The sequence below is a fragment of the Scyliorhinus torazame genome, chromosome 21 (genome assembly GCF_047496885.1).
Source record: "Scyliorhinus torazame isolate Kashiwa2021f chromosome 21, sScyTor2.1, whole genome shotgun sequence".
NCBI classification, from domain to species: Eukaryota; Metazoa; Chordata; class Chondrichthyes; order Carcharhiniformes; family Scyliorhinidae; genus Scyliorhinus; species Scyliorhinus torazame.
In genome coordinates, this window is record NC_092727.1 from 236,889 (window position 1) to 263,276 (window position 26,388).

General features: G+C 45.0%; 1 protein-coding gene across 1 annotated transcript in view; it reads left to right on the forward strand.

Annotated features, from left to right (window-relative positions):
* The window catches only part of grik4 (glutamate receptor, ionotropic, kainate 4), a 229,470-nt gene that overhangs the window by 195,410 nt on the left and 7,672 nt on the right, over positions 1 to 26,388 (forward strand). Inside the window, exons 12-17 of the mRNA XM_072487735.1 lie at positions 4,865 to 5,068; positions 11,542 to 11,655; positions 20,832 to 20,941; positions 21,292 to 21,465; positions 23,628 to 23,793; positions 23,875 to 24,100. Coding sequence (XP_072343836.1) covers positions 4,865 to 5,068; positions 11,542 to 11,655; positions 20,832 to 20,941; positions 21,292 to 21,465; positions 23,628 to 23,793; positions 23,875 to 24,100 — 994 coding nt within the window. The remainder of the gene's footprint in view (positions 1 to 4,864; positions 5,069 to 11,541; positions 11,656 to 20,831; positions 20,942 to 21,291; positions 21,466 to 23,627; positions 23,794 to 23,874; positions 24,101 to 26,388) is intronic.

A 26,388-nucleotide genomic window follows, 5' to 3' on the forward strand; every position in this document is an offset into this window, starting at 1 on the left:
TGGATTTTGGTGGTCGATTTTGGTGGTGGGTTTTGGTGGTGGAAGTCGGTGATGGACTTTGGTGGTGGATTTTGGTGGTGGATGTTGGTGATGGATTTTGGTAACGGATGTTGGTGACGGATATTAGTGATGGATGTTGGTGATGAATGTCGGTGTTGGATTTTGGTGATGGATTTTGGTGGTGGATTTTGGTGATGGATGTTGGTGGTGGATGTCGGTGGTGGATTTTGGTGGTGGATGTTGGTGGTGGATTTTGGTGATGGATGTCGGTGGTGGATGTCGGTGGTGGATTTTGGTGGTGGATTTTGGTGGTGGATTTTGGTGATGGATGTTGGTGGTGGATGTCGGTGGTGGATTTTGGTGGTGGATGTCGGTGGTGGACGTCGGTGGTGGACGTCGGTGGTGGATGTCAGTGGAGGATGTTCGTGGTGGATTTTGGTGATGGATGTCGGTGTTGGATTTTGGTGATGGATGTCGGTGATGGAAGTTGGTGATGAATGTCGGTGATGGATGTCGGTGATGGATTTTGGAGGTGGATTTTGGTGACGGATGTTGGTGATGGATGTTGGTGGTTGATTTTGGTGGTGGATGTCGGTGGTGGATTTTGGTGTTGGATTTTGGTGATGGATGTCGGTGATGGATGTCGGTGGTGGATGTCGGTGATGGATTTTGGTGATGGATGTTGGTGGTGGATGTTGGTGATGAATGTCGGTGATGGATGTCGGTGGTGGATTTTGGTGGTGGATTTTGGTGATGGATGTCAGTGGTGGATGTCGGTGATGGATTTTGGTGGTGGATTTTGGTGGTGGATGTCGGTGGTGGATTTTGGTGGTGGATTTTGGTGGTGGATTTTGGTGATGGATGTCGGTGGTGGATGTCGGTGGTGGATGTCGGTGGTGGATGTCGGTGATGAATGTCAGTGATGGATGTCGGTGGTGGATGTCGGTGGTGGATGTCGGTGATGAATGTCGGTGATGGATGTCGGTGATGAATGTCAGTGATGGATGTCGGTGGTGGATTTTGGTGATGGGTGTTGGTGGTGGATGTCGGTGGTGGATGTCGGTGGTGAATGTCGGTGGTGAATGTCGGTGCTGAATGTCGGTGATGGATGTTGGTGGTGGATGTTGGTGATGAATGTCGGTGATGGATGTCGGTGGTGGAAGTCGGTGATGGATTTTGGTGATGGATATTGGTGATGGATGTTGGTGATGAATGTCGGTGATGGATGTCGGTGGTGGATGTCGGTGTTGGATTTTGGTGATGGATGTTGGTGGTGGATTTTGGTGATGGATGTCGGTGATGAATGTCAGTGATGGATGTCGGTGGTGGATGTCGGTGGTGGATGTCGGTGATGAATGTCGGTGATGGATGTCGGTGATGAATGTCAGTGATGGATGTCGGTGGTGGATTTTGGTGATGGGTGTTGGTGGTGGATGTCGGTGGTGGATGTCGGTGGTGAATGTCGGTGGTGAATGTCGGTGCTGAATGTCGGTGATGGATGTTGGTGGTGGATGTTGGTGATGAATGTCGGTGATGGATGTCGGTGGTGGAAGTCGGTGATGGATTTTGGTGATGGATATTGGTGATGGATGTTGGTGATGAATGTCGGTGATGGATGTCGGTGGTGGATGTCGGTGTTGGATTTTGGTGATGGATGTTGGTGGTGGATTTTGGTGATGGATGTTGGTGGTGGATGTCGGTGGTGGATTTTGGTGGTGGATGTTGGTGGTGGATTTTGGTGATGGATGTCGGTGGTGGATGTCGGTGGTGGATTTTGGTGGTGGATTTTGGTGGTGGATTTTGGTGGTGGATTTTGGTGATGGATGTCGGTGGTGGATGTCGGTGGTGGACTTTGGTGGTGGATTTTGGTGATGGATGTCGGTGGTGGATGTCGGTGGTGGATTTTTGTGGTGGATTTTGGTGGTGGATTTTGGTGATGGACGTCGGTGATGGATTTTGGTGGTGGATTTTGGTGGTGGATGTCGGTGGTGGATTTTGGTGATGGATTTTGGTGATGGATGTTGGTGGTGGATGTCGGTGATGTATTTTGGTGGTTGATTTTGGTGGTGGATTTCGGTGATGGATGTTGGTGGTGGATGTTGGTGATGGATGTCGGTGATGGATGTCGGTGGTGGATGTCGGTGATGCGTGTTGGTGGTGGATGTTGGTGGTGGATGTCGGTGATGGATGTCGGTGATGGATGTCGGTGGTGGATTTTGGTGATGGATGTTGGTGGTGGATGTCGGTGATGGATTTTGGTGGTGGATGTCGGTGGTGAATGTCGGTGATGAATGTCGGTGATGAATGTCGGTGATGGATGTTGGTGGTGGATGTTGGTGATGTATTTTGGTGACGGATTTTGGTGATGGATGTCGGTGGTGGATGTCGGTGGTGGATTTTTGTGGTGGATTTTGGTGGTGGATTTTGGTGGTGGATGTCGGTGGTGAATGTCGGTGGTGAATATCGGTGCTGAATGTCGGTGATGGATGTTGGTGGTGGATGTTGGTGATGAATGTCGGTGATGGATGTCGGTGGTGGAAGTCGGTGATGGATTTTGGTGATGGATATTGGTGATGGATTTTGGTGATGGATGTTGGTGGTGGATGTCGGTGATGGATTTTGGTGGTTGATTTTGGTGGTGGATTTCGGTGATGGACGTCGGTGGTGGACGCCGGTGGTGGACGTCGGTGGTGGATGTCGGTGGTGGATGTCGGTGATGGATTTTGGTGGTGAATGTTGGTGATGGATTTTGGTGATGGATGTTGGTGACGGATGTTGGTGATGAATGTCGGTGATGGATGTCGGTGGTGGATGTCGGTGTTGGATTTTGGTGATGGATGTTGGTGGTGGATGTTGGTGATGGATGTCGGTGATGGATGTCGGTGGTGGATGTCGGTGATGCGTGTTGGTGGTGGATGTTGGTGGTGGATGTCGGTGATGGATGTCGGTGATGGATGTCGGTGGTGGATTTTGGTGATGGATGTTGGTGGTGGATGTCGGTGATGGATTTTGGTGGTGGATGTCGGTGGTGAATGTCGGTGATGAATGTCGGTGATGAATGTCGGTGATGGATGTTGGTGGTGGATGTTGGTGATGTATTTTGGTGACGGATGTTGGTGATGGATGTTGGTGGTGGATGTCGGTGGTGGATGTTGGTGATGAATTTTGGTGGTGGATGTTGGTGATGGATGTTGTTGATGGATGTCGGTGATGGATTTTGGTGGTGGATGTTGGTGGTGGATTTTGGTGATGGATTTTGGTGATGGATGTTGCTGTTATCTATGACTTTGTATCATGAAGATGCTATCTCATTATATCAAATTTTGGTGGTGGATGTCGGTGATGGATTTTGGTGGTGGATGTCGGTGATGGACTTTGGTGGTGGATTTTGGTGGTGGATGTTGGTGATGGATGTCGGTGGTGGATTTTGGTGATGGATGTCGGTGGTGGATGTCGGTGATGGATTTTGGTGGTGGATGTCGGTGATGGACTTTGGTGGTGGATTTTGGTGGTGGATTTTGGTGATGGATGTCGGTGTTGGATGTCGGTGGTGGATGTCGGTGGTGGATGTCGGTGATGAATGTCTGTGATGGATGTCGGTGATGAATGTCGGTGATGGATGTCGGTGGTGGATGTTGGCGATGGATGTCGGTGGTGGATGTCGGTGGTGGATGTCGGTGATGGATTTTGGTGGTGGTTGTTGGTGATGGATTTTGGTGACGGATGTTGGTGACGGATGTTGGTGGTGGATGTTGGTGGTGGCTGTCGGTGATGGATTTTGGTGATGGATGTTGGAGATGGATGTTGGTGGTGGATTTTGGTGGTGGATTTTGGTGATGGATGTTGGTGGTGGATGTCGGTGATGGATTTTGGTGGTGGATGTCGGTGATGGACTTTGGTGGTGGATTTTGGTGGTGGATGTTGGTGATGAATTTTGGTGGTGGATGTTGGTGATGGATGTTGGTGATGGATGTTGGTGATGGATGTCGGTGATGGATTTTGGTGGTGGATGTTGGTGGTGGATTTTGGTGATGGATTTTGGTGATGGATGTTGCTGTTATCTATGACTTTGTATCATGAAGATGCTATCTCATTATATCAAATTTTGGTGGTGGATGTCGGTGATGGATTTTGGTGGTGGATGTCGGTGATGGACTTTGGTGGTGGATTTTGGTGGTGGATGTTGGTGATGGATGTCGGTGGTGGATTTTGGTGATGGATGTCGGTGGTGGATGTCGGTGATGGATTTTGGTGGTGGATGTCGGTGATGGACTTTGGTGGTGGATTTTGGTGGTGGATTTTGGTGATGGATGTTGGTGTTGGATGTCGGTGGTGGATGTCGGTGGTGGATGTTGGTGATGAATGTCGGTGATGGATGTCGGTGATGAATGTCGGTGATGGATGTCGGTGGTGGATGTCGGTGATGGATGTCGGTGGTCGATGTCGGTGATGGATTTTGGTGGTGGATTTTGGTGGTGGATGTTGCTGTTATCTATGACTTTGTATCATGAAGATGCTATCTCATTATATCAAATTTTCAAATATCAGAATCAAGTACAGCTGCACTCACTGAATGGTCAGCTTGTTATTAACATATTCATATGAAGTTTATCTGTAATTTTATAGGTTTTTATTTTCTCAGGTTATCAAATTAATTTGTTTATTCAAAAAGCAGTGAGCGGAAATGCTTTGTTAATGTATAAATCATTTGTACACTAAAATCGCAAACAGTAATTTTGGGCTTATTGTTGTGGTCTGATTGTTGTACATCTCTGCTCAATATGTTGCTGTGTGCTCTGTGAGAGAACGTCTGTGTTCGTAATCTCAGTGTGGCTCTGTGAACCAGGCATCATATTTTCTTTAGGAAAATCCTTACGTGATGCTAAAACCAAAGTACCAGGAGCTGGAGGGAAATGAGCGTTACGAGGGGTTCTGTGTGGATATGCTGAAGGAACTGTCACAAATCCTCAAGTTTTATTACAAAATCCAGCTGGTAGCTGATGGCGTGTACGGGGTGGCAGAGGCCAATGGCACGTGGACTGGGATGGTTGGTGAGCTTATTTCAAGGGTAAGTACTGAACAAAACAAACAATATGACAAATGAATTAAAGATTAATTTTAGATCCAGTAAAGTTAAGTCACCTTTCTTTGCAGCTGAGAATAACATTCATGCTGAAAATCCCACAGTACTGTACAGTGATTGGGCAAATCCTGGAGATTCAGCAATCAATCAAAACATTTCGCCCAGGAACAGCTGTGATTTTCCTTTTGATTTCCATGAAAATACATATTCATTTTTATGAGTGAAATTTGGTTTCTATCAAGAAGAAGGATGTCAGTGCCGGGACATTTGTCCCCATTGATGAACATCAAACGCTCCAGCTGAGACAGATAAGAGTAAAATATAGAGTTGTATTTTCCAGCAAAGTGGATGGTGCCTCCACTGGAAACATCGAAAAAGCCCACCGAACCCAATCTGCACCTGAAAGTACCTGAACATACCCACCCACCAACCCCCAATCCTGCTTTTTCCTTCAGCTCCTTCCAGCTGGCAAACCGACCCTCCAAATACAAGTCTCTCCAACCCCTTACCTCCCCCCCCCCGCAAACTGTGGCATCCAATTTTGCTGGTTCGACCAGACGGTTCCTACAGATAGGGGCCCACCTTGATACTACCCGCAGATTAGAATGCTGGCACAGTTGCTGCCATATTTTTAATGTGGAGATGACATCCGGATTCAAAAAATATTTTGCCTGGTTGGCACTGCTGTTTCACAGCGCCAAGAGCCAGGGTGGCGCGGTGGCGCAGTGGCTAGCACTGTTGTCTCGCGGTGCCGAGGTCCCAGATTCGAGCCCGGCCCTGGGTCACTGTCCGTGTGGAGTTTACACATTCTCCCCGTGTTTGCGTGGGTCTCACCCCCACAACCCAAAGATGTGCAGGGCAGGTGGATTGGTCACGCTAAATTGCCCCAATAATTGGAAAAAAAGAATTGGGAACTTTAAATTTATAACAAAAGAATATTTAGCTGGGGCAAACGGTAGAGATGTCACCACCAACAGCTCGAACCACGACGCCTTGCATGATCCCAGTTCCATCCGCATCCAAGTGACTTCCTTCTTCCCAAACCAATCCAGCACCTTCTCTGTATTGGCTGCCCAGTAATAAAACATCAAGTTCGCCAGCACCAACCGCCCCGCTGCCTCTCCCTCCGTAAGACCCCCCTCTGAATCCGAAGAGTTCTCCCCGCCCACGCAAACCCTGTTATGAGCCGCTGCAGAACCCTGCTTCAAGCAGAAAGATCGGGAAGCATTGAAACAAAAACACATATCTTGGCAGGATATTGATGTCTGAACCCAGCCTGCAAGCGACAATGGACAGTTGTCCTACCTGTAAACCCAACCCTGACCCTAATCGCCAGGCTAGTAAAATCCAATTTGCGAAGCCGTGGCCAATGTTTAACTGAATGGGCGAGGGTCTGGGCGAGGGTCTGGGCGAGGGTCTGGGCGAGGGTCTGGGCGAGGGTCTGGGCGAGTGTCTGGGCGAGGGTCTGGGCGAGGGTCTGGGCGGGGGTCTGGGCGGGGGTCTGGGCGAGGGTCTGGGCGAGGGTCTGGGCGAGGGTCTGGGCGAGGGTCTGGGCGAGGGTCTGGGCGAGGGTCTGGGCGAGAGTCTGGGCGAGGGTCTGGGCGAGGGTCTGGGCGGGGGTCTGGGCGAGGGTCTGGGCGAGGGTCTGGGTGGGGGTCTGGGCGAGGGTCTGGGCGAGGGTCTGGGCGAGGGTCTGGGCGAGGGTCTGGGCGAGGGTCTGGGCGAGGGTCTGGGCGAGGGTCTGGGCGAGGGTCTGGGCGGGGGTCTGGGCGAGGGTCTGGGCGAGGGTCTGGGCGAGGGTCTGGGCGAGGGTCTGGGCGAGGGTCTGGCAGATGGAATACAATGTTGACAAATGTGAGGTTATCCATTTTGGTAGGAATAACAGCAAAATGGACTATTATTTAAATGATAAAATATTAAAACATGCTGCTATGCAGAGGGACCTGGGTGTGCTAGTGCATGAGTCGCAAAAAGTTGGTTTACAGGTGCAACAGGTGATTAAGAAGGCAAATGGAATTTTGCCCTTCATTGCTAGAGGGATGGAGTTTAAGACCAGGGAGGTTATGCTGCAATTGTATAAGGTGTTAGTGAGGCCACACCTGGAGTATTGTGTTCAGTTTTGGTCTCCTTACTTGAGAAAGGACGTACTGGCACTGGAGGGTGTGCAGAGGAGATTCACTAGGTTAATCCCAGAGCTGAAGGGGTTGGATTACGAGGAGAGGTTGAGTAGACTGGGACTGTACTCGTTGGAATTTAGAAGGATGAGGGGGATCTTATAGAAACATATAAGATTATGAAGGGAATAGACAGGATAGATGCGGGCAGGTTGTTTCCACTGGCGGGTGAAAGCAGAACTAGGGGGCATAGCCTCAAAATAAGGGAAGTAGATTTACGACTGAGTTTAGGAGGAACTTCTTCACCCAAAGGGTTGTGAATCTATGGAATTCCTTGCCCAGTGAAGCAGTAGAGGCTCCTTCATTAAATGTTTTTAAGATAAAGATAGATAGTTTTTTGAAGAATAAAGGGATTAAGGGTTATGGTGTTCGGGCCGGAAAGTGGAGCTGAGTCCACAAAAGATCAGCCATGATCTCATTGAACAGCGGAGCAGGCCCGAGGGGCCAGGTGGCCAGTTCTTATGTTCTATGTTCAATCCCGCGTCACCTGGACTCCTAGGTAGCAGAAAGTAGTTCCAGAAAGACGAAACGGCAGCACACACCCCCCCAACCCAGCTCCTCCCCTCAGGGGCCCAACAACAAATTACTCATTCTTCCCAACATTTCCCGTACCAGCCGCCCCGAACAGGCGCCGGAATGTGGCGACTAGGGACTTTTCACAGTAACTTCATTTGAAGCCTACTTGTGACAATAAGCGATTTTCACTTTCATTTCATTTCATTTAGTTGATACCCCACAAGGTATAGCACAGGAGGAGCAAAACCACGGGTGCTAACTCTCCTGCCATTAAGCCCCTTATTTACTCCCTTTTAACAAAACACAAGCTATATAAGAATACTATTTGCTTACCTCCCTTGCGGTAACTTTGTTTTCCTTAACCTACTTTGTTTACTTGTATTATTTTATTGCAATTGTGTTGCAAAACGTAAATGCTTGGCAGTAGGAATAAGAAATTTGGCCAGCAACTGATGCCAGGGAATATTCTATGAAACATGAATTCCCATGAATGTTGAACGATCAGTTTAGCTAGGTCATTAGTTTCCCGTAAATAACCCTTAAACTTCCTGTGAGTTTCTGCATTTCCATATTAACAGTCCATTTGGCTCACTACAGAAAACAACGAAAATGAGGGGCGGGATCCTTCGTCCCGCTGCCCCGTTCCCCGGCACGGCGCTCCCCCGCCGGCAGCAGGATTCTCCGTCACGCAGCCCCGTTCCCCGGCACGGTGTCCCCCCGCCGGCAGCGGGATTCTCCGTTCCCGCAGCCGGCCAACGGGGTTCCCCATTGTGGCCACGCCATGCCATTGGGAAACCCGGGAGCCTGGGGGCGCTGCCAGTGAAGGGGAGGATCCTGCCTACAGAAAATCCCACAGTAGGAGTCTCATTTCCTCAGCTAGTGAATTGTTGGAATTTTTAAAAACATTATTATAAATGTTAACATTTTTGTCAAATTTTTCCTTTCTGTCCTTTTTTAAAAATCTTTCTCCTCTCTTTCTTTTCCTCTATTTTGTTTTCTACACTTGATTTGACATTAAATTCAATCTCTGCCCCAGTCCTTTCTGTGTTTAATTCGCATTCATTAAACCTTGTTGGCCATGCACATCCATTGTTTGCCCCATTATTCATTACATTTACATATCCAGATCTCCATTGCCTTCACCATCCTGTTATTGGCTCGCTCCAGCATCTGTGTGGCCAATTTAAAAAAAGCTAAATTTGCACAAGCAAGCGTAACTAACAAGGCATGCTATTACAATCTCCATCAAGACCGATCATTTTAACAACTAACTTACATGCATTGTATGTAATTTGTCAATTGTGATAGTCTTCCCGATACTCTCGCGATGCCTGTTAAACGAGACGTGATTTCATTGCCAGGAGCTCCTTTCTCATGACAATTCAAATCATGTACTTGCTTAAGATGGCACAATTATTTCAGCCTTTTTCAAAAACGCTACTACTGACTGCTGCCAATCTTCTGGTTTTTAAATTCCAGTAGGTGTAAATTATAGACTCAGAAAGAAATCCCTGAATCATGCTTTTCACCTTCTGGTTTCAATAATTCCTGTGGTTCTCCTATAAAATCAGACTTTACATCGTCAGCAGAGCGTTGACTTTGCAACTCAGTCCTGAATCACCCTGCTCAGATATTACTTTTGATATTCATTCTGATGGCTGTAGATTCTGTAGTTCCAAAAATAACAGCAGATGCCATATTCAAATTACAAACACAGAAAATACTGGACAATCTCAGCAGGTCTGACATCATCTGTGGCGAGAGAAGGAAGCTAACGTTTAGAGTCTGGGTGACTCTGTCAAAGGCGCCATATTCAAATGATTTTGGTTTACCGCACTGATTTCTTTGATTGCTCATTAACTGGAAGTCTACTGCCGTTTTGACATCGGTGAGATAGGATTTGCAGACAAGTTCGAAGGAGACAGAGTCAGTTAGTTTACATTTGACCTTCTATTCTTTGTGGTCAATCGGAGATGTTACTGTCTCTTCCATATTAGAAATTTGAGCTTTGAATCTCTGGACATAGCTTTACCTGAAAAAGTTCTTTCTAAGAAGGATTAGAAATAGGCCCTGTTTCTTGGAGTACATTGTCAATTCTTACTGCACATTTTAGGGGATGGCAAATGCCTTATCCTTGTGAAGAAATTTCCTGATATGGAATCAACACTATCAATAAGTAACATAGCCACAACTCAAAGAACAATGGTCCCATTGACTAAAATACACTGCAAAGAGAACAGGTATACAACTTCCATGAATGCCTTGTATTATTCCCTGAATTCTCTGGAAAGAAATTCATGTCTTTTGCAGACATCAACTATGATCTAAACTCCTGATGGTTAGCACTTCTGCCTACGGCACCGAGGACCCAGGTTCAATCCCGGCCCTGGGTCACTGTCTGTGTGGAGTTTGCACATTCTCCCCGTGTCTGCGTGGGTCTCTAAATTGTCCCTTAATTGGGGGGAAAATAATTGGGTACTCTAAATTTTTTTTAAAAGTCACAGATATCAGTTTCCCTTAGATTAGACATTTTACAATTTGATTCTAGAAGGAATGTTATTCTCAAATTCCTTAATTAGCAACACCTCTCTCAGGTTTTCAAAATCTTGATTCAGCTTCATCAGCCAAACCATTGATCAAATACCATTTTCTCTGGTAAATTCCAAAGAAGTCTCATTTTCACTCTTCCTTAAGTTTCAAAACGTTTACTGATAAGCTGATACCAGCTCACATGCATTTAGCACAGCAATCTTAACTATCATAATCTGCCAACTGTTCATCAGAAATGGTTGAATCACCCTGCAAAACACTTTGTAATGGGATTGTTTACATTTCTTGTGGACATAGTAACTTCATAACAATCTTTTCAAATGATATAAAATACATTTCATTCCTTCTTCACTGAGTTTAGGCATTAGAGGAATATTCCTTGCCAAGACAAAAACAGAAGTTTTTGAATCATCATTAAATTTACATCTTTCTCTCAAAGCCTTTCTCAATCCAACTCCAATTGCTGGTTTCTCTTTCTCTTTGCAATTCAGATATTTTCCTTTCTCTTACTGTTTGAAATTTATAATAACCTGTAGTAACCTGCAAAGGACTCATCCAGCTGAGGATGATTTTCCCTGTGCTAAATTGGACTGAGTTAACCCAGCACGAGTATAAAAGGCTGGCAGCTGTAGAGGCAGCTAAAAAGGAATGAGGACCTGGTGAAAGGTAACCGGTCTGTGAATGTGCTGTTGCTGAAATAAAGGACTTTTAAGAAGCTCGTTGGACTCCCCAGGCTTTATCACAAAATTCTAATTCAGATTTTTGACTATTTCCCTCCATTCAGGCAATTATAAAGGAGGAGGAAATCCGTTGTGTGACACTGCAGCTTCTGCACCTAATCGTGAGAGATTGATGTCATGGTGGCCCAGCTGACTGATTTCTAATTAATGAAAAATGGTTGAATTGAAATATTTTGATTGTCTTGCCACATGAACATGGGTTGAAAATATTTGCAAAACCTAATTTTTCTTCTCACAGATTGGAAATTCCTGCTCAGAGGAAATTCGAAATGAAATGAAAAATGAAATGAAAATTGTTTATTGTCACAAGTAGGCTTCAAATGAAGTTACTGTGAAAAGCCCCGAGTCGCCACATTCCAGACAATTGTTAAATCCCACCTGACAATATGTTTTAAATGTAATAATTGCTGGTGAAATGTGTTTGTGTTGTGCAGTCACCACTGCCCTGTTTTATCTGTTATATTTGTCATGTTTACAGAAAGCTGACCTCGCTGTCGCAGGCTTGACCATCACAGCAGAACGTGAGAAGGTCATCGATTTCTCAAAACCATTTATGACTTTAGGAATTAGTATCTTGTACCAAGTTCGGATGGTAAGAAATGTTTCCACTACAAGCCAACACAGTGCGAAAATACACAACTTGTTTTCTTGGCTTCTTCATAAGAGTTTGTCATGGAGCCAGTGTCCACTTTCAAACTGGATACGAGACTGAAGCCTATCTACCTTGTCAGGTAGATGAAGAGTAAGCGACATATCGTTATGCGGAGAGTCTGATAAACATGTTTTCATCACCCAAACTCACTGAAGGGGTTATCTGGCTATCCAGCTCATTACTATTACTGGGATCTTGCTGTGTGAAAATTGGCTGCAATATTTCCATAGTTTCCAACAGTTACTGGCACCACAATCATTTTGAAGCAGTTTGTGATATTCTGGGTTTATGTAAATACGAGTCTTCCTTTTCATCTATTTATCAGAGTTCAGTTCCAGTTTGTATTTTGTGGGTATCAGCTATATGGTGGCATGTGTTAGCGTTCGAGGCAGGGTGCCCCTCGTTAGTGAGTCTGCGAACATCTCTCATATGTGTGGGACGAGACCCAGCGCAAATCTTTGTGGAAGTCCCCCGGGAACCACTTAGGCCCCGCCGCCTTCCCTGCTTGCATGGAGTTCAGGATCTCTCCCAGCCCTGTTGGTGCTTCCAGCTCCCTCCATCTATCGTCCCCCACGACTGGCATGTCCAGTCCATCAAGGAACTGTTTCATCACTGAGTCCCCGTGGGGGGTTCGGAGGTGTATAGTCCTCAGTAGAAGGCCTCAAATGCTTCAATTACCTTTTTTGGTTCGGCTGCCAGTCTGTCTCTGCTTTCTTTCACCTGTATTTCCTTCACCTGAGCTATCTCCCTCGTGACTTGCCAGCAGGCGGCTAGCCTTGGCTCCATGCTCTTAAAACGTTCCCTGACGGAGTTGGACACTGCTTTCCTCGTGGAGAGCAGGTTAAAGTCCATTTGCATCTTTCCTTTCCGTCAGAGGCTCTACGGTTGGGGTCTCAGAGTACCGTCTGTCAACCTCCAAAATGGAGTTGATCAATTGTTGCCTAACCGCCCTCTCTTCTCCCCTCATCGCAGCCTTCAGTGCCTCCCAGAACATGGAAGGTGAGACTTCACCATTCTGGTTGTTCATAACATAGTCGCCTACGGCAGAAGACCTTTTCGGCCAAGAGGGCCATGTCCAACCTTCATAGGGGGGTGTTCTTCTCTCAGTCCTTCTCCCTCAGGTGTATCTCTTGGAGGAAGACTATGTCAGTCTCATACTTCTCAGATGGGTGAAGACTCTGGATCTATTCACTGGGGCATTAAGTCCCCTAACGTTCCAGGTGACTATCCTGGTGAGGGGGTTTATGTCCTCTTTCCCCCCTCCCCCCCCCCCCAACATTGCCACCCAACATGGCCGCCAACGATGTGTACACCACGTGGATATGCCCCTGCGCTCTTGGGTTTCCCTTAGTTTAGGGATTCTCTAAAGTGGCTGCTTACGGTGTCATCTTGTTCTATCACCCCAAACCTGACCTGCTGGAGCCAGTCTAGAGCCTTTCCCCTCCTTATCATAATGTTCCGCCCATGGTCTTCATTCCCCTTCCTATCATAATCTCTGCACTCCCCCTTCCCCCGTGCCCTCCCCTTCCACCTGTCTCCCTGGTTTCCTCCCTATCCCTGTGTCCCCCACCAGACGCTCTCTCCCCGCTGGGAGATGTACTGCGGTCCCTCTCATGCTTCCTGGTGCTAGCTTTCCCCGCTAGTGTGATGGCACCCCTCCCGGGGTTGCTCTGACCCCCTCCTATACCTGTCTGTTGCTGTCCTCTCTGTCTCCTCCTCACCCTCTCCTGTGCTCTGCTGCCCTCGCCCCTCCTTCCTATGAGCTGTTCCCTTACTCATAGCAAAATTGTCCATATCGATTGCTTTCTCTCTGTCTTCCTCGCCGCTGCCTCATTTGCCATTTGTCTAGCCTGTTCGTATGGACGAACTCGGCCGCCTCTGCCGGGGTAGTAAAATAATGCTCTTTGTTCTGGTACGTTACCCAGTGTCTGACTGGGAATAACATCCCAAATCTAACATTGTTTTTGTACAGGGCCGACTTTGCGTGGTTGAATTCGGCCCTGCGCTTCCCCATTTCCGCCCAATGTCTGGTTATACCCTTATCTTGTGTCCCTCCCAGCTACTTGCCTTTGCTTGCTCAACCTAGTGCAGGATCCCCTCCGGATCTGGTACCTGTGCAGCATAGCGATTATCACCTTCCGCTGCCCTCGGCTTTGAGCGACCTGTGGGCCCCTGTCGATTTCCAGCGGCTTGGAGAAGCTGTGCCTTCCAACCAGGTTGCCCAGCATCTGGACCTCGTAGTCAGTTGGGTCTCTGCCCTCAATTGATTCTGGCAGGCCCACTATTCTGATAATTTGTCGCCTCGACCGGTTCACTTGGTCCTCAACCTTGTCCTTCCATTTCTGTCCAATTGTATTTATTCAATTAGTTGATTGGTTAACAATCCACACAGAGAAAGTAACAGAAAGTTGCACTCAGGGAGCTTTGGGACAAGGAAAGAAACTCACCAATCACTGGAGGCTGAAAAAAAGGAGCACCTCTTTTCCCCTCTGCACCAAATTTAAACTTCAACCAAATGCCCAACACATCATTCAGGTGTCGTTTTGTGTCTGCACACCACTTTCTACCACTTTTTCTCTCCCATGCATCATGTCAAATGTTTTCTTCTATATAAATATGAGCAGTTGTCATTGTGGACTTGGATAGTCTGAACTGGCCTGCAGTAGAGGGTGCTTTTAATGCAGAAAATTATGATAATATGGAATTGCCCCACTAGAAACAGTGATGGAATTTGGATTCTGAATAGCTTACAGCAATGAAATTGATGAATATTTGATACAGAAGGCAGTTTAAAAGGTAAGGGGAATAAAACTAAGCGAATATTCCTTCTGAGCTCCAGTACGATGTGAAGGAGTAAACAACATTTTTCTTGTGCTGTATAATTCTAAAAAGACCCAGAGATGGTTGAGGAATGTCTGTTTTTGTTCTTGCATTAGAGATATTTATGGCACTTTGTATATGCAAATATTCATGAACAATACTGCAGCTCCCTGAAGAATCTCCTCAACAATGGTCAGCCTTCTGGGGGCTCATGTGAAATTGCCTGCCTGCACCCTTGCTTGTCTTGGTGTCAACCCTCATTCTGCACTCCTGCGCCCCCTCCCCCTCCAGGCAATAGTGAGCCTCTCTGGCCACCAGTTAGTGTGAAATCAAGGTTAGGGTCCGATGGAAGGTGGGAGCAGATTTCATACAGAATCATAGAATCTCTACACTGCAGAAGGAGGCCACTTGGCCAATCACATCTGCACCAACCCTCAAAGAGCACCCTACCTTGGTCTACTCACCCATCCCTGTAACCCCATAACCTAACCTGTTCAGCTCTGGACACTAAGGGACAATTGATCATGGCCAATCCAGTGGGAACTGGAACACCAGAGGAAAGCCACGCAGACACAGGGATAACCTGCAGACTCCACACAGACAGTCACCCAATGTCGGAATTGAACCCATGTACCTGGTGCAGTGAGGCAGCAGTGATAGCCACTGTGCCACCGAGCTGACCTTCTGCTTCCAGTCTCACTAATCATGATCACCCAACGAGATAAAAATTAAGGCCATGGATATTATCTTGAAAGGTTAGCAATCACTTTTCCCTTGCAGTTTCAGATTTCTACTTGCATACAAAACTTAGCAAAAGAACACAAACTTGGTGATAAATTATTTATTGATAAAGTATTAAGTAATGGAGAAAAAATAACTTTTGACACTTTATTGTTACATTATTCTTTATTCTTCCACTATTGTACCACCTGACACACTTGTCCCTTTCCATCCTCATTTTCAAAAGGAATTGATCACTAATTATTTCAACTCCTTTGCTATTTGCGTCTTTTACTTTGAAGAGGCACTGTGGGCCTTTAAAAGGATGTGTATTAATCAGCTGTTTGCTTCGTGTCACTTCACAGTCTTTGCTGTCTTCATCCTAACTAACTGATACTGTGCGATCATGTATATTCTCCTTCCAACAGACATGCTCTGGGAAATATTTGCACCTGAAGTGAATAGCAATGAGTTTACTGCAAGATGTAACAAACTACATTTCAAAAAGTCCAATTCACTTTCTTCTTCCAATTTGCTGTTTTCTTTCTAGCTTTGGAAGAATTACTTGCCATTTATTCAAAATCAGTTAGTGGCAAGTCTATTCAGAAGCTGTTGTTTATAATTTTTTTCATTTGAAAAAATATATTTTTTTGATAAAGACAAAACGATAAAACAAGAAAACGATAGTACCTCCCCCCCCCCCCCCCCCCCAAAATCCCTGCACCCTCTCCCCAAAATGATGGTGACTAGCTCTTTAAAGTATAAAATAAACGGCTGCCATCTTTTGCAGATCCCTCAAGCGTACTTGATTTTCTCAAGGTATAAGATCTCCCAGTCAGCATGAATCGCAGAAAGTCAATTACTTAGGTACAGCATGTAATTAAAAAGGCAAATGGAATATTAGCGTTTAATGCACAAGGACTGGAGTATAAAAGTAGAGAAGTGCTGCAATTGTATAGGGTGTTGGTGAGACCACATCTGGAATATTGTGTCCCGTTTGGGTCTCCTTATTTGAGGAAGGACGTGGCGGCATTGGAGGCAGTTCAGAGGAGGTTCACCAGATTGATTCCAGGGACGAAGGGGTTGACATATGAGGAGAGATTAAATGAACTCGCTGGAGTTTAGAAGGATGAGAGGGGATCTGATGGAAGTATATAAAATACTAAAACATATTGATAAAGTAATTCAGTGTTCCATGACATGCAAATTTATGCAGGCTGTGGAATTCGATGGACTCCCGAGCGAATCCCGATATCAGCCTGCCATCTTAGCAGGCGGCCCGATAGTGAGGTCCTGTGGCTGGCACCCCCCGCACCGCAAATTGGCCCTCCCTCCACCTCACAGAAGCCCCCCACTCCAGAATGCCTGAGTGTCTCCCTATCCTCCTGGACCCCTAATATAGGGACCCCTCCACAGGGAACCCTGTTATAGGGAACATCAATGGACCCCTGTAATAGGGGACCCCCCGACAGAGACCCCCTGCCTAAAGGAACCCCGCTCCACAGACGCCCCCCCATACACACACAGACCCCACACACACACAGACCCCCACCCCCCACACACAGACACCCCCCCACACACACAGTCCCCCATCCCCCCCCCCCCCCCCCCACACACACACAGACTCCAGAAAAGAGACCCCTGTCTGGAAGGTAGAGAGCAGCCCAGAGACAGGCTGCGGGAAGCATTAAGGTTGTAATTCTGACCTTGCAGCTCCACATGTCCATTCCTCAAAGGAGAACAACTGTGCCTGCGTCTGGTACCCACAGATCCCCTGTCTGCATTCATTCATCGCTTTCCAGTAGTGGGTTTGATTGACAGCTCGCAAAAAACATCTGCAGCTTTGATCCATTCTTTTTTTTAAAAATAAGTTTATTCAAAGTTTTTCAATAATTTTTACAAAACACTCCAAAAAGGAAAGAAAATATACAAAAGAAAAATAAAAAGGGCAATACGGCAACAGGATATTCAATAACACCCCCCCCCCCCCACTGCTTTCAATAACACCCCCCCCCCCCCCCCCCACTGCTTTCAATAACACACCCCCCACTGCTTTCTGTGGAAGAGAATTCCAAAGACTAACAACGTCTGAGAGAAGAAATTCCTCCTGACTTAAATGACAGGTTCCTTATTTTTAAATTATATTCCCTTGTTCTAGAATCTATTGTGAAGCCATAACAGGACATTTGGAAAGTCAAAATGCAATCCACCAGAGTCAGTATGGTTTTTTGAAGGGTAAATTGTGTTTGATTAATTTGCTCGAGTTCTTCGAAGATGTGACAAGTCAAGTGAATAATGGGGATGCTGTAGATGTAGTATACCTGGACTTCCAGAAAGCATTTGATGAGGTGCCACACAAAAGGTTAATACACAAGACAAGATCACCTAGGATTAGGGGAAATTTATTAGCTTGGCTAGAAGACTGGCTAACTGACAGGAGGCAGAGATTCGGGAGAAATGGATCTTTTTCTGGTTGGCAAGATGTAACTAGTGGGTACCACAGGGTTCGGTCCTTGGGCCCAGCTATTTACAATCTATATTAACGACTTAGATGTGGATAGCCTGGGTCATGTTGACATCAAAAAGGAGGAGGTAATGGTTGTTTTAAAATACATTAAGGTAGATAAGTCTCCTGGACCGGATGGGATTTACCCCAGAATACTGAGGGAAGAAAGGGAGGAAATTGCTGGGGCCTTGATTGACATCTTTGTATCCACATTGGCTACAAGTGAGATCCCAGAGAACTGGAGAATAGCTAATGTGGTCCCGCTGTTTAAGAAAGGTAGCGGCGATAATCCTGGATATTATAGGCCGGTGAACGTCACGTTGGTAGTAGAAATATCATTGGTGAGAATTCTCAGGGACAGGATTGATACCCATTTGGAAACAAATCCGGACAAATGTGAGGTAATGCATTTTGGTATGTCTATCAGAGGGGATTATAACATAAATGGCAAAACTCTTAGGAATGTAGAAAGTTAGAGAGATCTGGGCGTGCAGATCCACAGATCTTTGAAAGTGGCAAGACAAGTGGACAAGGTAGTCAAGAAAGCATATGGAATGCTTGCCTTCATGTTTAGCCCAGTGTTTAGCACACTGGGCTAAATCGCTGGCTTTTAAAGCAGACCAAGGCAGGCCAGCAGCACGGTTCAATTCCCGTACCAGCCTCCCCGAACAGGCGCTGGAACAGGCGACTAGGGGATTTTCACAGTAACTTCATTGAAGCCTACTCGTGACAATAAGCGATTTTCATTTCATTTCATTTCAGGGAGGCAAAGGCCAGGACGTCGGCCTCTTTCGCCCCCTGAACTCCCGGATCTTCCGACACTCCAAAGATCGCTACCTCCGGACTTGGCACCACCCGTGTTTTTAGTACCGTGGACATTGCCTCAGCAAAACCCTCTAAGCTTCGGGCATGCCCAAAACATGTGGACATGATTTGCTGGGCTTCCCGCGCACCTCGCACACCTGTCCTCTACCCCGAAAAACTTGCTCATCCTAGCCGCTGTCATGTGTGCCCGGTGGACTACCTTAAATTGTAACAGGCTAAGCCTGGCGCATGATGAGGAGGTATTAACCCTGCTTAGGGCATCCGCCCATAGCCCCGCCTCTATCTCTCACCCTCCCACTTGCCGTTAAGCTCCTCCACCGGGGTTTCCTCCACCTCCGAAAGCTCCTGGTAAATATCCGATACCTTCCCCACCCAGGTACTGGAAACAACTCTATCCTGTATCCCCCGTGGCGGCAGCAGCGGAAAGGCCGGCACCTGTTTTCTCAGGAAGTCTCACACCTGCAAATACCTAAACCCATTCCCTGCTGGCAATTTAAATTTATCCTCCAAAGCTTTCAAGCTGGGAAAGTTCCCATCTATAAATAGATTCCCCATCCTTCCAATTCCTGCCCTCCGCCAACTCCAGAATCTGCCATCTAGCCCACCCGGTACAAACCGATGATTATTATAAATCGGGGTCCAAACCGATGCTCCCGCCACTCTCTTGTATCTCCTCCACTGCCCCCAGATTCTCAGAGCCGCCACCACCACCGGCCTCGTGAACCTTTTCTGAATTGTTTCCAGTGAAACTACTGCAGCTGTGGTTTAACCTGCCATGTACGGTTGTAGTAAGACTTCCCGACTTTTGCTCTATCCCCATTTTGATAAAGACCAACATTCCATTTGTCTTCCTAATTTTGTAATGTTCCTGCATGCTGATCTTTTGTGATTCATGTACAAGGGCACCCAAATCACTCGACACTTTCTTTTTATTTAAATAATATTCAGCTTTTCTATTCTTCCTGCCAAAGTTAACCTCACATTTTCCCACATTTCTATCTGTCAAAACGTTGCCCAATCGATATCCCTTTGCAGACTTCTCACAGCTTGCTTTTATACCTATCTTTATATCAACAACAAATCAGGCTGTTGTCTTTTCATTCAAGTTATTATTGTAAATTGGTGAGTTCACAGTCTTTATCCCTCTGGTAACCTCCATTGGTTACATTTTGCTCACCTGAAAATGACCCATTTATCCCGACGCTGTTTTCCTGTTCGTTAGCCAATCGGCTAAGTGTGTTAATATATCACCCCAACACCATGAGTTCTTACCTTGCACAGAAACCTGAAAATCGCTTATTGTCACGAGTAGGCTTCAATGAAGTTACTGTGAAAAGCCCCTAGTCGCCACATTCCGGCGTCTGTTCGGGGAGGCTGTTACGGGAATTGAACCGTGCTGCTGGCCTGCCTTGGTCTGCTTTCAAAGCCAGCGATTAGCCCAGTGAGCTAAACCAGCTTATTGAATGTCTTTTGGAAATTTAGGCACATTTTATTTATTGGTTCCTCTTTATCGAGTCTGCCCAATCAAATGTCAACAGCTCAGAAACCTTTACTGAGCCAATAGAGGGATGAGCACTGCTAAGGCAGCAAGGATAACAAGATGGCACCTCCATCTTGAGGCACTTTCGAGGAAAGGAACACACCTCATTTTTCTGCTGGGGCCAAGCAGATAGGTCCTGACGTTCAGAGAGGGGATCCCCTTGAGCAGCTCCCTTCTTGGATCTTGGAGACTCGGGTTGCAATGGACTTCCTGGGACCACAAAAACTGCCTCCATGCAACTGGCAGCCTCCCATGTGACGGGGACTGCTCTGCTGCTGGCAGGATGTAAGTGGCCAGGGAAGGTGGCCCTCAGTTGAGGGTTTCCCACCTCCACTCGCTGGTCAGCTGAGCTGCTACTTTTCCTGCCACTGGAAACTGCCCAGTGGTTGGACTGCATTGGATTGCCCTCCGGACGTGGCTCTTTGGCATTTATTTTCCTTGCTGCCCCACCTTGTCGGCTGTCACCACGGGAGTTCAGTAAAATCTGGTCCATTGGTTAAAGTTCCAGTTTAAAGTTGTGAAAGTTTGCATTTGATTCACCTCATTCTAGTGTATTGGTGTATGTTGCTGTTGGTGTATGTTGCTGTTGGTGTATGTTGCTGTTGGTGTATGTTGCTGTTGGTGTATGTTGCTGTATTGTTTTTCCTGTCATACTGAAAGAAAGATATTCCATGCCAATGATGTCCTTTCCTTACTGTATTTCAGGGTAGGAAACCTGGTTATTTTTCCTTCCTGGACCCTTTCTCTCCTGGTGTTTGGCTCTTCATGGTTCTTGCCTATCTTGCAGTCAGTTGTGTTCTCTTCCTTGTAGCCAGGTATAGTCACATGGGAGTCCTGTGAAACCATTGTTTGTTTTATTAAGTCCCTCCATTTGTACATTAATGTCTTTATGTGTTTGATATTTATTATTTTCTAAGTCTTAATATCGGCTAAAGTAATGGGTTTGACTAAATCACACCTAATGGAAGAAGAGCGGAAGAGCTCTTTGTCAATGGTCATTATGATTTGTATAAATCTTCTTCAATTATAGGCAACATTTGGGCAAGACAGAAAACCGCTGATGTTCTGATATATAGTTGATAGCTTTTGACCAGTTAGCTACAAAACAGCATTGAATAGGAACTTTTACAACCTCTGGTCTTTAGATGCAATGATTTATTTTCAGGTTGTCTCCTTATGAGTGGTATAACCCTCAACCCTGCTTGCGAGAAAAATGTAACGTGTTGGTCAATCAGTATTCACTCGGAAACAGCCTGTGGTTCCCAGTGGGTGGCTTCATGCAGCAAGGATCCGAGATCATGCCTCGAGCACTCTCCACGCGCTGTGTTAGTGGAGTATGGTAAGAATTCTCCAGTTGCTAAAATATAGACTTCAAATAAGTGATGCCTAGTGTGGGTTGACAATGATTACTTGAAAGCAAGTTAATTCTGGAATTATGGGGGGAAAAGAGGATTAGTGATGCCAAAGTGGACCAATTGGGCTCATTAGATGCTGCAGCAATGTCTGATTCTTTGATGAAGAGTTCCAAACTGGAAATATTAAGGCAAACTATTACACACAAAAAGAAATGGACCTAAGGTGACCTAAAATTCACGAGGAAGTAATTCTAGAATAAATGCCAGGATAAAGCTGCCTGTAAGCTTTGACGATTAACCTAGTAAATTATTTGACGCTGGGAGTTGCAGTTACATTCATTGCTGAAGGGTTAGGACATCATTGGAGACCAACAGAGATAGATGGCCAGAAATCTAGGTAGGGATATTGTTATGGGCCAGGGTTTAGAGAATCCCAAAGTGTATCATGGAGATCACCTGACCCACGACTTTTACTAGATTGTGGTTCGGGGAGCACATGGCCCACTCTACAGGTGTGGTACAGCAGAAATCGAAAAGTATTTTTTTAAGCAAAACAATGTTTATTCTATGAACTCAAGTTAACCTTTTTAAAACATACAGTGAACATCTTAGCAACCATCAATTCAAATACAACCCCCAAAGAATACAACACTAAGTAATCCTTAAACTTTCCTTTTAACATCCATAAGACATAACAGAAGCACATCAGGTTTAAATTCACTACTGAGAACAGTTATCACTCTGAATTCACCAAATGATCAAGAGATAGTCTTTACTTGGCAGAGAGAACAACATTACACATTCTTTGGCTGGCTGCAGCTCCAACACTGAAACCAAAAAAACACAGACACACCCAAGCTTTTCTCAAAATGAAACTAAAAGCTGACAGACAGCCCAGCTCCACCCACACTCTGACATCACTGCAGTAACTTGAGCAGACAAAATTTCTTAAAGTGACATTACCATGACAATATCCAATCCGAGGGGTTTCAGCACACTGTAGAAAGCCAATGCTTGTGTCCTTCGCTTTCTCTTTAAGAGGCCACAAACTGAATAATTTCTTATTATCTTCTGGAGTCCAAACCACAACCCAAAGTTGATCTCCAGGTTCCCAGCATCCATCAACTGGTAAATCAGTTCCGAGAGACTCGGCTGGTCTCGTACAAGGAATTTAGAAAGTTATTTTTGGAAATTATTTTATTGAGGCATTGATAATTTTAACATTTTCACATTTTAAACAACAGAGAGATCCCCGAGTCGACAAAGGGTTGTGAATCTTTGAACTTCTACTCGAGTAGTTGTGGGTGCTCCATTGTTGAATATTTGTAATGCTGGAATAAACAGATTTTTGGGGCTGCATTCTCCACTTTGCCGGCAGAGCACTCACGCCCACGCAGCAGAAAAGGGATCCCTGACTGGAAGTTAGAGAGCAGTCCAGACAGAAGCAATGAGAGGAATTACAGCTGTAGCACTTACCTTGAAGCTCCACGTGTCCATTCCTCAAAGGAGAACAGTTGTAATCTGTGTCTGGTTCCCACAGATCCATTACTGCAAGCCATTCACAGCTTTCTAAGAATGTGACATAATTCACAAATAGGTCATAATGGATTTTTGGTGGAGTTAATTAGTTAATGAGGAAATACTTTTCTGTATTTTAGTGCATTAGTTCTCTACTGAATAATGTTTAGTCAATATTGATTTTAACTTGTTTGATGCAGTACGAGTCTTAAAACTTGAAATCTTTCCATTTGTCGCTGGGAAATTTAGATCTTTTAAAAACATTTATCAGTCTCTCTTCTGTAACCATCTTAGTTCATTCATCCTCCCTTTGCATTCAGGATACCATCCAGGAAATTCCTGTTGTTGACTTGCAGGTGGAGATAGCAAATTCTTTTTGGGATTGTAAGTGAAATCTTGTGGATTAGCATGACCATTATAGGAACTAATCTTTGATGTTATAAATGACTGTACAGATATGGTTGTGGTTTCTGAGATAATTAATCAGATTTTAAAATAATCAATAGAATTGTGTTAAATGTTGAAAGTTAACTAACCAAAGATACAACTCTTTTCAACCTAGAATTTGTCATTATTTTTACAAAGTTTTTATTGTTTTGTTGGCTTAATGATATATGTTTCTATCCAGGTGGGCGTTCACACTGATTATCATATCATCTTACACAGCCAATCTGGCTGCCTTCCTCACTGTGCAGAGGATGGATGTGCCAATAGAATCAGTTGATGATCTTGCTGAGCAAACAAACATTGAATATGGGACAATTCAAAAAGGGTCAAGCATGACGTTCTTCCAGGTAAAACACAACCAATAGTTTCATTTTCTGCTGTTAACTTCTTCAGTATAATTTAGAAATTTCACTTTGCTTGACTTTCAGAATTCTCGATACCAAACCTACCAGCGAATGTGGAACTATATGCATTCCAAGCAGCCAAGTGTTTTTGTAAAAAGCACAGAAGAAGGAATTTCTCGAGTTCTGAATTCCAACTATGCCTTTTTATTGGAATCTACCATGAATGAGTACCACCGACAACGTAATTGCAACCTTACACAGATCGGAGGTCTCCTGGATACCAAAGGATATGGTATAGGCCTACCACTTGGTGCGTCAAATTAGTTTTCAGTAATGGTTTAGCGAAAATGACATTTTTCATATGTATAATTTAAAGAGGCAATGTCATGATTTACATCATTTTAAGGTAGATCTTCATGATCAAAGTGCCTGCCACAGTCAAGCAACAAGTCTGATGTTGAGCTTCAAGTTTTAAGATAAATATATGAAAATACAGATCAGAGCAGTCAAAATATGTAAAGAGGAAAGGCAGATTAACACCCTTGAGTTTTCACTCGTATTGAAGATTGAAAGATAAATAGTCATTTTAAAAAGATTGAAAAAAACTGGGAAAATAAAAGGCTACAGGAGTAACAAATTATCTAAACACAGTTAAAATGTTCAGATCACATAAAAGGCATTCATTGAGGTAACAGAGAAATATTAAAAGAACCGGCGGATATGCAAAGACCATAAAAGATAGAAACGTGAGGAGGCCATTCAGCCCTTCGAGCGTGCTCTGCCATTTAATGAGATCAAAGCTGATCCAACACTTATTAAATTTCCTGCCTTATCTGGATAACCTTTAATTCTCCTACTGCATAAAAACCTATCGATCTCAACCTTGGGAATGTGCAAAGATTGAGCCACCACAGCGACCTGTGGAAAAGAACTCCAAAGATTTACTATTCTTTAGGAGAGACAATTCTTCCTCAAATCCAACTTAAATGACCCCCCCCCCCCCCTATTCTGCGACTGTCCTCTGGTTCGACACTGTCCCATGATTGCAAACATCCTCCCAATATTTACCTTGTATAACCCCCTGAGAATTTTGTATGTTTAAATCCTCTCACCTCTCATTCTCCTGAATTCCAAGGAGTATAGACCCAAATTGTTCAATCTTTCCTCATATGGCAGTCCCTTCATATCCAGGATCATCCTCGTAAACCTGCTCTGTGCTGCCTCCAATGATAATATACCTGTCTTAAGTAAGGGGACTAAAACATTGCACAGTATCCTAAATGTGGCCTCACTAGTACCTTGCACAGTTGCAGAAACACCTCTTTACTTTCATACTCCAGCCCCCTTGAAATAAAAGCCAGCATTCCATTTGCTTCCCTATTACCATCTGCACCCGTCTTCTAACTGTCTGGGTTTCAGGAACAAGACTCCAAGTCCCTTTGAGCTACAGCTTTCTGCAATCTCTCTCCATTTAAATAATAATCCACCTTCTCATTCTTTCTTTCAAAATGAACAATTTCACATTTTTTCACATTGAATTCCATTGGCCAATTTTCTGCTGAACCTGAACCACTCAATGAACCTGTCAATATCTCTCTGTAAATTAATTATCCTCCTTACAACCTGCCTTCCCTCCCACCTTTGCATCATCTGCAAATTTGGCCAGAGTTCCTTCCTCCAAATCATTCATCTATATTGTGAAGAGCTGTGATCCCAGCACTGATCCCTCTGGCCCTGCACTGGTTACTGCCCCCCAACCTCAGAAAGACCCCTTATTTCTACTCACAATCCTCTATCCATGATAGAATATTACCTCCAACACCATTAGCTCCTATCTTGCGTAGTAGCCTTTTGAGTGGTACCTTATTAAATTATTTTTGAAAATACAGATACCTTTTCAAAGAACTCCAGTAAATTGGTCAAACATGATTTCTCTTCATCAAGGCTGACTCTGCTTGATCAGATTGTGACTTTCAAAATGCACTGCTATTCTCTCCTTAATAATTGATTCTAATATTTTCCAATGACTGTTTAGACTAACTGGTCTGAAGTTTCCTACATTTTGCCTCCTTCCCTTTTGGAACAAGAGAACCTCATTGGTAGTTTTCCAAACCTTTGGCGACGTTCCAGAATCCAAGGGATTTTGGAAAATGACTATCAATACATTCACGACCTTCTTTAAGATCCTGGGGTCCAAACCATCAAGTCCCAGGGACTTGTCAGCCTTTAACCCCATTAGTTTGCCTAAATGAAATCTCTGGTAATGGTGACTGTATTTAATTGCTCCCCCATGTTTTTTACTATTTCTGGGATGCTTGATGTATCCTCTCCGTAAAGACCGATGCAAAATATCTATTTAACTCCTCTGCTAGTTCCTTCTTCTCCATAATGACTTCCCCGCTTTCATTCTCGAGGGAATGGTACTTTCTTTTACTTTACTTTAAAATGTGCCAACTGAGGGTGATTCAACAGAAACATTTGTAACTGTCGTTTTGGGCGGCTTTGGCGAGATTGGCCGCGTTGGCGAGAGTGCGGCCTGTATTCAACAGCACTTAGTGCTGAAAATGAGCCTCCAAGAGCTTGTCGCCATTACTAGCT